The 13,063-nt window shown below is 44.2% G+C and overlaps 1 protein-coding gene and 1 pseudogene across 1 annotated transcript in view; one reads left to right on the forward strand and one right to left on the reverse strand.

Annotated features, from left to right (window-relative positions):
• Positions 1-13,063, forward strand: part of Sgcg (sarcoglycan, gamma (35kDa dystrophin-associated glycoprotein)) — a gene marked incomplete in the record, with an annotated part of 110,740 nt that overhangs the window by 52,453 nt on the left and 45,224 nt on the right. The window contains 1 exon segment of the mRNA XM_005406371.2: positions 2,819-2,906. Coding sequence (XP_005406428.2) covers positions 2,819-2,906 — 88 coding nt within the window.
• Positions 5,553-6,534, reverse strand: LOC102008330 (annotated as a pseudogene).

The raw sequence follows: 13,063 nt of genomic DNA on the forward strand, positions 1-13,063 counted from the left end.
AAAATAAACTGACACAGAAACGCATGGGTATAATGCTTTACTTGAAATGATCATCTTGTGGTTCACAGCCCTGAAAAGAAGCCAAGGTAATTCACAGCCAAAGCCACAAGGGTAACAAGAGTAAAAATGTCGCCTGCGTGGATGGGAATGCAGGCAGGCCCACACATGAGTCAGCAATAAAGGCAGAAAACAGCTTAGCTGCTGCCTTCCCGAGCCCAGCTGCATATGTGGGGAAGGAGTCCCCAAGATGCCAGGCCGGGACCAGCACATCCTGAGGACAGAAGCCTTAGGCACGGTTGTAAGGCTGAGGGACCCTGGAATCCAACGGAAATGATAGTAGGGGCTTTGATGGGCTGATGAGTACAGAAAGACAAATACACCTACATGTAAGGAAGTGAGACTAAAGTGTCAGCTCATGCAAGAAAAGCGTCATCCAAAAGAAATGCTCCGTAAACCTTACACACATGCAACTCCATAAAGACAGCCCTCCATATCTCTGAGCTTTAACCCCATGCATTCAACCAACTACAGATCAAAAATATGTTTTTAAAAATTTGTGCTGGACATGCAGAGACTCTTCTCCTTGTCGTTATTCCTAAACCAAAGGTACAAGTATTTACATGGTCTGTCCATGGTGTGGTGTCCTAAGTAACCTAGAGATGATGTACAGTGTGCAGGAGCATGCACGTAGGTTCTACCCAAACACTGCACCATCTCGTGTAACAGACTTGTGCGTCCATGGATGGTGATATCCTCAGGGGCCTGAAATCAATCCCCCTGCAGACACCAAGGGATGCCTGTGTATGACTCTAGTGCTGGTACAAGTGTGTAGCAGTCTCTGGATTCTTGTATCACTCGAGGACGTTTCTCATGTGAAGAAGAGGAGACCAAACCAGCATCAGCGTAAACTAACGGGAGCTTTAATTACCACATAACAACTAGCTGGAAGGGGCAACTACAGCCTTGCTTCAGACTCAGCAATGTTGGGGACAATATCTTTGCCATCTTCCTACTTTCCCCTCATGGTCACTAGCAGACTGCCAGACCATATCCAAGGCACGTGGCCAAGAAATGTCAGTGCTGGTGTGTATGTGTCAAGACACTCAGCCACACACCGCAGGTCTCAGTCTCCACCTCCCTGAGCCAAGACATGGGCACGCTCAGCCACAGGTCTTGCTAGGAAAACAAGCATGTAGCTGTTCCAAGAAAAAAGCATTAGAGTGCTTGTTGGCTCAGACAGCCAGGAGTGAATTCCACAAGCACTGACAGTCCAGGCACAGGGATGGATCTCCCACCTCAAACCTGGACCCTGTGGTTGCATTCCAGTAGCATGGTAGGAGGAACATGGGAGTCGTCATCTAAAGGTCGTGTTCCATCATGGAACTGTCAGTTGTTAGCTGTGACTTCAGGTGAGCAGTAGTCTGAGTGCAATTCCCTCATCTCAGTATTAGGAGATGCAGAGCATCTCTCTGGATGCAATTCCCTCGTCTCAGTATTAGGAGTAACAGTACCTACTTTACAATGTGGAGGATAGAATTGAGAGCATCAACACTAAAATCACTGGTAAAGTGTTAATTCTTATTATCATGCTAGTTATTTTCTGTGAATGCAAAGCAAGTACTAAGTCCACATAACCAGATAAAATGTAAGATGCTGATCGCCTGATCTGTTTTCACAAAGCAAGGTAGAGAATTTCTTACATTCTAGATACAGTTGCCGAGCTCTTAAAACTTCTTTCCTTCTGAAAAATCACAGAATTCCTTCTACTTTGGAAGATTTTCAGTTCCTACGAGTGAAACATAAATCCACATGCACCCAACAACCAAACTACTGCATTCCCTTTAAAGACAGTTATTTTTATAAATGCAAACTATTTTCCATTCAGAAGGTTTGCTATGATACCCCAGAAAGCATTTACGTGCTTGGAAAGGCACTGCTTTCCAACAAAAATTCCAAAAAAGAGAGGCGCCCAACTGGTTTTAAAAGTTCTTTTTTATAATTAAAAAGTTTAACTGATTATATATACATATGTATAAAGTTATTTATATATATACATATATCCGCAAAGTACCACGTGCTGTTTGGATACATGCATACTTGTGTAGTGTTTAAATTAGGTTAGGCATATTTACTCCCAAAACATTTATCAGTTATGATTTTGCTGAAATTCAAACTTTTTTCTAGCCTTTGAACCGTACAGTGCATTACTGCTATCTGTAATCAGCCTCCCCTGCAGCAGCACACAGGGTTTCTCCCCGCATCAAACCATAGCTCAATACCCACTGATCGCCTCTGCTCTTCACCGCTCCCCCTCTGCTCTCCCAGTCTGTGAACACCTCTCTTCTCTTCTTCTTGGACAGCATGCCGTAGCTATCTTTCTGTGTCTAGTTTACATGACATTGTGAGAAGTCTTTGCATTGTGAAAATAAGTAGCATGGAATTCCTTATCAAACAACTAATTATTCTCTGATTTATCTTCTTAAAATACATCTTGTCCTGGACATAAATAGCAACCACAACTAAAGAATTTTAACTCCTTGGAAAATAAAAGGCACTAATTACAATACGATCATAAAAAGCACCAATAATGGAATTTTACATTGAGAACGGGCTGACATATTGTAGCCGCTGCACACAGCACTGTAACTCCAAAGGTAATACATTTACTCCCTCAACATAATCCAAAATTTTCAAAGAGCTTTAGCCATCAAATTTATAGAATCCTATGATGTGTTGATGATGGAAAAATTTTGCCTAACTCTAAAATTAAATGCAAATACAAAGATCTCTTTTGCTGACTTTGTAAACCCCTTTCCAGGACTCATCTCTGCTTCTGCAGTCGACTCAGAATGTCACCGTAAATGCACGAAACTCAGACGGGGAGGTCACGGGCAGGTTAAAAGTGGGTGAGTCCAAGTCCTCGTATGTCTTTATGTGCGTGGGGTCCAGGAACGGGGCTCCACAGATAAAGGGCTTTTCCTTCCAAGGACTAAGAGCTTATGTAAGAGCAATCACACATGAATTTTCTAAAATCCACGTTGTGCTAACAACCAAAAATAACACCATGGACTGGGCGGGGGACAGCCTGACTTTTCTTTTTCAAAACAAAATGATAGGAATTAACAATGGTTGTTATATTACATATTGTTATCTTCAACGAAGTTGCTCAGATTACCAGATATAAGAATGCAAGATTGATCTAACCATTAAAGAAAATAAAAAGTAATTTAAAAAGGAAACAATACAGAGCTTCACTAGACAAGGTGGCAGGAATTCACCAATGGTTGTTATATTGCATATAGTTGTCTTCAGATTAGTTGTTCAGATCACCAGATATAAGCATGCAAAATTGGTAGAGAAACTTAGAATCATCCAAGCTAGTGTGAGACACAGAATACTGACTACAGAATAAAAACAAGAATCTCCCAGTGACCAAAGTAAAGGAACCAAAGTAGCTGGCCTCAAAAGCCCAGGAGCCAGGGGCTGAGAGCCCTAGCCCCGTTCTGATTCTGTTCCTCTCCTCTTCGTTCCCACCCGCTGTTGCTTTCTCCCTTCTCTCATCTCCCTTGTCTACCCTCCCGCTCTTGCGCACTCCTCACCCCCAAGTGCTCCATCCTCCTCCTCTCCAGCGTGTGTTTGTCCCTCATTTCCTCCACTCTGCAGGACCTGGAGCCTCTGTGGCTCGTCTGATTCACTGTAGTCCTCACCATCAACCATCTTCTTCAGTTGTGCAAATTCCAAACTTCCAGCAGAGCCCTCAATGGGTGAGCCCAGCCCCTGTTCAACCAGCCTCCCCTGGCACCTACGCCCACCCCTCTAAGGGGTGAAGGCCAGAGGATCTGGGCCTGTGGGGGTGAGGTCACATGGAGGCCCACAGAGTGGGAAAGGGTCCACAAGAAAGGACACACGCTTGGATTCAACCAAACACAATGGAAAACATGCGAAAAAATGCTCTTATACTGAACATGGACACACTTTCTTCTCTTGTCAGTATCCCCAACAATGCAGAGTGGCAACTCTTTGCATGATATTTCCATGTTGCCGGTCATCTGGAGATGGGGGAAAGGACACAGCAGGACTGTGTAGGTTGTGTGCGGACACTGTCTAGGTAGGGAACTCAGGCACCAGTGGGCTGGGATCTGCAGAGGGCCCTGGCACTAGTTCTGCAAGGATTCTTAGAAGCATGTGTAGATGTAAGAAATAAGGAAAGAGAAAAACAGCTGGGAAAAGCAAGGCAGAGCACCCTCTACAGCATCCATACTGCACAGATGGTAAACCTACAAAACTGGATGACTTTTGTGACTTCGGGAGAATGTGGGAAATGTGTATGGCCACGACCGTCACACACTGGAGACCCTCGGGTCCCCCTTTTTCCTGGGCTTCTGCAGAGCAGATACTGTAATGCTGAGCTGGACAGTGAAGCTATATGTTAACCAGATGGTTACTTTTATTGTACTGTGCAAGGCATTTAATATTTGATGGTCTGTTTCAATTCTTTTTGATAAAAGAATATACTGACTAAGGATTACTACAGTTAACATTGCTACAGTAAAAACAATGACAAACAGGGGTTTGGCACCCCATTTACAAAATAAAAGCATGCACTATTACTACACTTTAGATGTCTCCCAGCAAGAAGGCCATGATGGTGGAAAGCAAGAGGTAAACTCCCTCTGGCTCACACAAACAAGCAAGAACCAAAGTGGTCGATTTAGTAGTAATGTAGAGGCAAAGTCACTGGTTCCGTCTGGAATTTAGCAATTTGCACTTCTTCTTGCCTGGTGTGTCTTTATCCCTGAAGCTGACTTTATCATACCACATCAGCATTTATCTAGTAATTTGGTAATTAGCATAAACAAGGTTAACCTCAGTCATAAGCTTAAAAGAGAGCTAGAAGCTTACTGCAGAACTCTGCAGTGGAATTACCATTCAGAAACCATCATGGTGTTTTGAGCAGGATGGCAACATAATTTCATTCCAAAAGTCCTTTTTCAGCCCTAAGAACTCGGGAGAATTTTAAGTCTGGCAGTGTTACATTCCGGACCACACCAAGACTTAAAAACAGAGTTGCTAGTAAGAGGACTATTTTCCAGATGATCCAGTCACGTCATGTGCCTAGTTGAGACTCTGTTTTAATAAAGGTCCTTTTCCAAATAAATAAAATTTCATAGAGTTATTCTTCTCTTGTTGAAAAAACTTGCTAAATAAACTAGTGATTAGTTAAGAAGAAAAAACTAAGCTATGTGTGGATGTTCTGGAAGGCAGCACCTCCACTTCACACCTGCCCTAAACATTTGAGATTATAAAACCCAAGCGATGTCTACATGATCAAAGCACACTTCACAGTTGTTCTAGTTCTGAGGTCTGACTTTAGCGTCTTACGTCAGTTAAAGTTCCCTAATGCAGAAGCCTGTGCCAAAGAGTGCTAAGATTCGCATGCTGCTGCCAGTCCCTGGTCCCACCATGCTTGCCCCGCCCCAGGAGGCAGTGGAAGATGGCTGGTCTCAACAATCCATGCTGCACACTGTTAGCTTTGCTAACATCCCGCTTCTTCAACAAAGTCCACATTCCTTTAAGTTATTTTTCATGATGACATCTGCAACGGCATCAAAAACAAACTGCACATTCTTGGCATCTGTGGCACAGTAGGAGCGTAGATCTCCTCGGTATCTTTCAAACTGACACTGAGGGTATCAGCTGGCTCTTCATATGTACTAGAACCTGTGTATTCCGGATACCAGATAGTTGATGGACTCTTCTTTATTTTTTCTTCAGAAAGGTCTTCTTATTAAGGAAGAGAATGATTGAAGCGTCTGTAAACCATTTGTTGTTACAAATGCTGTCAAAGAGTTTCATGTTTTCACACATTCGGTTCACCTCCTCATCCCCAGCTCAAACGAGGTCACAGTCACTGAGGGTCACAGAAAAGATAAATTGCTGTCACTCCTTCCAAGCAGTGAATCCATTTTTTTCATTCTGCTCTTTGGCCACCTACATCAAGCATCCTGAAGTGCAGGTCTTTGAAGGTGAAACGAGTCTTCACAACACCCCTGGAGACTCAAGTGTTCTTCAGTCTAGGGGGAAGAACATCTTGCTGAGTTGGCATGCAGTTGGTTTCTGATGTTCTGTTCAAATCATTGAGGTAATACGAAGCAGAATCCTTGAGCTGATAGTCCCCAGCTCTGCTAAAGCACGCCTGCACCCCACCACCTCCCCATAACCTTGCATCGCTCCTGCTGATCCTGAAGTCACGATTCCTCCTTCAGCACTGCCAGCTCAAACAAGTAATTGCTGAGCATCATCTGCTCTGGCGGCTTCCCCAAAATCAACTTCAGCCGACCCATGGCGCTTATGATTGCAGTGATGGGCTGTATAGTGTGGCGCAGACAGCTACTTTATATTGTTTACATTCTTCATCCGAATAGCCATCTTGATGAACGGTTTTCATCTGTTTCACAGTGGGACTTTTACCAGATTCTGCAGCATGAGTAACGGCAGCTTCACTTCTTTGGCTGCTTTCTCCCCGTCCTCCTGCAAGTTGCCTCTTACTCCATCCCGCCGCCTTGTCTTGGGCCTGGTGGTGCAGCCCAGGCCGGGCAGGAGAGGGAGCAGGCGGGCTCACCACACACCCCAGGGACTGCAGCTTCACTGTGTCAGCCAGCATCTACTGCCCAGCCGGCCCTCTCCCTGCACAGCTTGTGCCATTTACTGTGGATGATGAGTTGTGGTTCCTCCTTTGCTTAGACAGAATCGGCAATCACCCCATCTACTGAAATTTTCACTCAGTCTGGAAATGAACCTCAGTTTATCCAACATCCATGTTCTTGAAACTTGGCAAAATCAACTCCTATTTTCTTGATGAGTTATATAGCATTATGATTTATTTCTTCAAAATCCTTAACTGCCTATAGTGCTTAAGTATTTGAAAGGTTTTCTGCTCACACTTATTCATTGAACAAGTATATGCTGAAGGTCTAGTGCTGGTGTCTGTATCCTGTCCAGTAATGACATATAGATAGTATGAAATTAGTTTTTAAAAGTTCCAAAGGTGGAAAAATTTTTTCTACGCGTGTGAGGGTTCATCAGCACAGACACTCATTTGTTTATCTTTGTGTTAATGGGATTTTCGTGCAGCATACAAGACGGAGATCATATGGACATGCCCCTCATAGCAAAGGTGGGAAAAGGGAGCCTTAACAAGCTCCTTCGTCAGGAACACATGGCTGGTTGGGAGGAAAGTGACAGTGGAAATGCCCAGGGCTTGCTTCCTCCACAGCCCTGTTCTCTCCTTTCTCCCCTTCAGTTTCCCGAAACCAGGGCAGGCCAGAAACTCTCCTACCTGCATGAATACATTTCCCACTTTTGCCGTCAAGGAATTACAGGGGTTATATCAGTTTTTGTCAGGAAAATTCACCCACAGAAATTACTGTTGTCAAACATGTTAAACTTGGCCTCGCCTGCCCAATTATGTGTTTACATTGGTAATTACAAACCTTTGGATGGAAAGTGTCTCATCTCGAGGGACCTTGAGCTGGAAGCATTTCTCACTTGACCAGGTCCAGGAGATTTTTCTTTCAGTAAATGTCTTCCCCCAGTTGCCTTTCAGCTCCACATTTCCAGGAAAACTTTAACGCTGGTCAGTTTGGATATTAAAATGTAATGTATTTGAAGTAGCCACATTAATCCCATTTAGCTAAAGGAGTAACTGCTTTTTATTAAACCACTGAAAAAATTAGCATCAAAAGCAATCAAGACCAAATTTCCTAGAGGAAATCAAGTTTTACAAAGCATCCACTAGGAACTAGTATTTCAAATCTCTAAAAAAAAAGCCCAACAACAAAAGACTCTTACAAGTGGTAAATGCAGCTAAAGTTACTACAGTTAATTTCCCTTGGATTTGAAATGGCAGAAACCACCTCTGGTTAGTTAAAAAGTCAGAGACACAAATTAGGAATGGTCGTCCATGCCTGCACTTCCAGAACTCTGGAGGCTGAGGCAGGAGGATTAAAAGTTCACAGCCTGCCTGTGCAATTTAATGAGACCCTATCTAAACAAATGAAAAAACAAAGAGAACGCACAGGCCATACCAGCAATTTACAAGCCACACCTAAGTGGCTTGGCAGGGTTTGGTGGTGAAGAGTGTTCTAACAACTGAGCCAGGCTGCAGCCATCTCCCACAGAAGCAGCACCCGCTGCCTAGCAACAGAATCTGACTAGACAGGACCACCCACCTCTCCTTCCCAGAGTGCCTACTGCCCTGTTATCACTACAGATCCGAAGTGGACATCTTCAAACAACAACCAAGTAAACCCAGTGGAGCAGGTGCTGTTGATGGCTGTGATGGTTAACTGCAGGGCTCAGATTGACTGGATTAAGAGACCCAGAGAGCTGGGCAAGTGTTATTATTGCAAGGCATTTCCATGATTGTGGAAGACACCTTCACTAATGCCTACGTACCATCCAGTTGGCCATGGACATGAAAAAAAAAAAAAAAAACAGGCAGAGGAACTGTGAATGTTCTCTCTCTCTCCCCACAGAGTCTGAGCGTCCTTCTCCTCCTGTCTCATATATCAGGACCCCGGGCTCTGGTCTTGGGCTCCAGGACTTGAAGCCCCAGGGCCCCTGGGGATGTCAGGCCTTCTGCCTTAGACTTAGAGTTACACCATCTGTCTTCCTGTTGCTTACACCTTGGACTAGAGCTGTGCTACTGGCAGCCCTGGGTCTCTAGCTACAGGTGGGCTGTTGTGGGGTTGCTCAGCCTCCAGCATCACGGTGCCAGTTCTGCTAGTAAGCCCCTCCCATGCATTACTCTGCCTATTTTTCCATCTGTACATGTGCGTATACATGAGTACACGTGAGTGTACCTGTGTACATGTGTGTGTTCTCTCTGCAGGGAGTAAATGCAGTGGTACAGTTGGTCTCTGCCACTCAAAGTCTGAGTCACCTTCCCCCATGGCAAGAGATCTGTTCCGAGATAGTCACACGATCAGTCTTGATATGCCACTTGGCTGGCACCTGCAAGGCTTTGGTCTTACTGACAAGTAAGGGTCTCATCAGTCCATCCAGTTGCCAGAGTTCTTTGAAATTCTGTATTCATAGAGCTGCCATAACCATTCTTTTTCTACTTTGAGGTACTAGGAATTGAACTCAGGGCCTTGGCACTGAGCTATACCCCAATTCTTTTTAAATTTTTTTTAAATTTTGCAACAGCATGTTGCTAACTTGCATGGGCTGAGCTCAGATTTAGAACCCTACTGTCTCCACCTCCCAAAGTGCACCAGGGTAGGCTTTTGATAGAGACTTTCTACCCTCAGTCTATCTGATATGAAAATATAAGCGTAAATATGAGTGAATATAAAGAGTACTGTAGGATTGTGTGCATGCCATGTTAAGAAAGCGCTACAACTATAGCCATGATATCTTTGGGTGCAATGGTGGACTCAAGAGATGTTGCCGGGGATAGTCAAGAGTTATCCCAATTATGTGTTCCTCTAAGTCACCAAGACATAAACTGCTGCTTCATACTCCTTCCTGCAGCAGCAGCAGAGACAGGACAGCTACTCAGACCCTGGATGGCTAATAGTTCTGGGGATGGCTAATAGTAATGATTACATGACATGGTGAATATACTTAATGCCACTAAATTGTATACTTAAAATGGTTTAGACAGTTTTATGTTATATATATTCTACCATAAAAAGATATTAAATTTTTTTTCCCCTGTACTAGGATTGAACCAAAGACTTTCACACTAAGTTACATCCCAATCCTTTTTATTTTTTTAAATTCTGAGACAAGGTCTTCCTAAGTGGCTAAGTTGCCCAGACTGGGTTTGAACTTGTGATCCTCCTGTAAGCCTCCTAGAGTGTTGAGATCACAGGCCTGTACCACCAACCATGGCTTAATTTTATTTTTTAAAAAAAGCTACAGAGGGCAATGGCTTCAAACAGCAGGATCCTGGAGATGCAGGATCTTCTAGTGCCCTAGGCACTCCCAACACAAGGCATTGTGGGAACAGGCTTTGAACCTGCTGACAAAACAAAGAACGGTGGTAGAGATGTTCAATCATTAGCCATTCACTTGATTAATGACCCCAAGGGCTGTGCAGCACAACCACTGAAGCAGTCAGAGTGCTGTCTGGACAGGTATAAAGTGAAGGTGACCCTCAGAAACACGTCCCAGATTGGTGGGGATCCGGGAGCTTTTCTGCTGGAGCTCTGCCCCCTCCTCAGAGCCTTGTGCAGCCCATCACAGAGAAGGAACCAAGGCTTGCTGCACTGAGGCTGGGAGTGCTGGTCTGGACAAGAGCTCTGGGAGAGAAGCTGGAGGTCTTGTCGCTATGGCTGAAGAGCCCTTCCAGCCCAGCTCCGTCTGCCACAGACAGAAGCATGTGATGATATCCGCTGGAACTCGGAGTCCTCGCTTCCGAGCACAGCCTCCTCACCGGTTCCAGGAGCAGCCTACAGACGCCTTGGGAGAAGCAGGAGTGCAAAAGCATGGAGAATCCACGCTCTGTACGGCATCACCGGGAGATGAGAAAGAAGCTGGGAAAGGGGAGGATGCCGAGAAGAGGAAGACGTGAGGGAGAGCGCCAGTGTGGAGAGGGGAAGGGTGCGCGTGTTGGGGGTTGACATGTACCGTGTTTCCCCGCAAAGAAAGACCGGGTCTTGTATTCATCTTTGCTTCAAAAAACACAATAGGGCTTTTCATGGGGATGTCTTCTTTTTTTATGTATAACAATCTGCATTTATTCCCTTATGAAAAGCTACATTTTTCAAACACAGACGTGTCATCTTCTGGAGCATCCTCACACCTCTGCAAACCCCCAGTTCTGGCCCGAACCTTTCCTGATTCCATTTCCTGCAGAGGCGTGGGCCCCAACTGCTCATGCCCCGCGCTGGAGCTCTCGGTCACCGCGCGCTCCTTGTCCGTGCGGGGGTCAAGCGCACAGGCAACGCAGCGTCGGTGATTTCAGCCCGTGAACTCTCCCCCAAGTCACGGCCTCTTGCAGGCTGGCTTCACGGAGTTTGCACTGAATCAAGTGTTCACTGGAGACTCGTGAGACAGAAGTGGCAACAAAAATGAGAGTTACGAATGACGGTCCTCACAGAAGCCCTGAAGAATGGCAGGCACCAAAACTCAGAAACCGTTTCTTTATTTCTCATGAAAGCATTAATTATGCCCATTACAAGACATGATGTACTGAATTATGAAGATTCACGTTACACACAGCCATATCCACTCATCATCAAGTGCATCTGCACTCTGACCGATCGCTAAGTCTTGAGCGAATCTGTTTACACAGACATTTGCCTCTCACCCAAAGGCACCTGCATGGGTACTTACAAATAATTGTAATTTATATTAGCATTTATTTTAAGCTTTAATGTCACTAATATTACTTATTTACATTTAATTACATGTTAACATTATTATTTTATAATTCAGTACATCTGTCCTGTGTTGCAGCAGATGTACTAACCACATCCACATCTAGCTGATGATCTTAACTGGGGCTTATTTTCAGGGTCCAGCTTCTAATATGAGTATCCTGAAAAATCATGCTAGGACTTATTTTCTGGTTAGATGTTCTCTTCAGGAAAATGTGGTAGAGCACTCTTCCATGAAGAGCAGCAGGAATTTTCCAAGAAGGTGACGAGCACCCTTGCTGGGGGATGGCAGCTTGCATCCCTAGGTGGATTCCAGTACAGGACATGTTCCAGTCAACCCTGGAGTCAACTCAGCACTGCTGTGGGAAAAGCCTCCCAAATGGAACGTGTGCAGTGAAGCAAACGGTGCTGATGTGCCATGAGACACTTTTGCCTGCGGTCTTGAAACATGGACATAAAGCTCTCTAACAGGAAGACAAGATCAGCCACTGCAACAGCTGGAAAGATGAAAAGAACATGTTAGGAAGAAAACCAAATCTGTTCTTTAGTCCCACAAAGAGCACAACTTTGTGATGACACGTTATATCCCAAAAGTTCCACCAAAGAAGAGGCACTTCATCAGAGACAAGTACTTGGCAACACTGGGTGGACATCTGGGGGGAAAATGGGAAATAAAATGGAGCAACATCCAGGCAAGATTTCTGTTTAAAGGGTAACGCTACATGTGTGTGATTGCTCGGGAAGTTAGTAAGTCCTTGGTGTTTGTTTACATTTGAAAGTCCAGAGACACAGTGAAAAACACAAAGGGTACTCAAAAGAGATGGCAAATGTTTAAATTTAAAATTATAGGAAGACACACTGTCATTAATCCCACTCCGATACACCCCTCACTTCAAATTCACTGTCCCAGCACTCTTACCACTTCCTCTCATGAGTGTCTTTGTAAGGTGTGATAAAAAATATGGCGCCTGCTGCTGCCAAGAGCCATCCGACAGAAAGACAGGCTTACGAAAACATCATAGTGTGTCCTTATCCACCTAATTCACTGGCCCTGGCACTGTGCAAGTTCTAGCTCTTCCCTAAAGCCAAAATGACCATGACAGGTAAATGATTTGAATCACAGTGTAGGACTCAGGACATAGAGCCAGCCACATCACGGGAATTAGAGACATGAAAGATGAATGGGCCAAGTGCAGTTACAGTGAGGTGGGGGATTTTGAGGGGCATTAATGGCAATGTAGCTTTTACTCTAATAATTTTTTAATTTAAACATCAGTCATATTTTTATCATACCTCATGTAGCAAAAAAGATCAAAGGAAATTTATTTGAAGGAAAAGAGAACACTTATTTTAAAAGGTATCTGTGGAGTGGTTTGTGTGCAACACCATTATGGTTTGCAGAGTTATATCTGAACCAAAAAATACAGTCAGAAGAGTGTGTTTCTTTTACACACCTTCTTCTTCAATCTTCCCCATTCCCACACCCTATAAGTAGCCAACATCTAGTTTCAGGTTTATCCTTTTATTGTTTCCTTCATAAAAATGAGCACACATGTGTAATTTGCCTGATATCCCCTTCATATTTATGGGAAAGGTAGCATGCACTTTATTTTTTACTCAACTCAGTTAATAGAAATACTCCTCATTCATTTTCATAGCTGCATAGTACTCCA

This window comes from Chinchilla lanigera, unplaced genomic scaffold (assembly GCF_000276665.1).
Source record: "Chinchilla lanigera isolate Chin_1 unplaced genomic scaffold, ChiLan1.0 scaffold00096, whole genome shotgun sequence".
NCBI classification, from domain to species: Eukaryota; Metazoa; Chordata; class Mammalia; order Rodentia; family Chinchillidae; genus Chinchilla; species Chinchilla lanigera.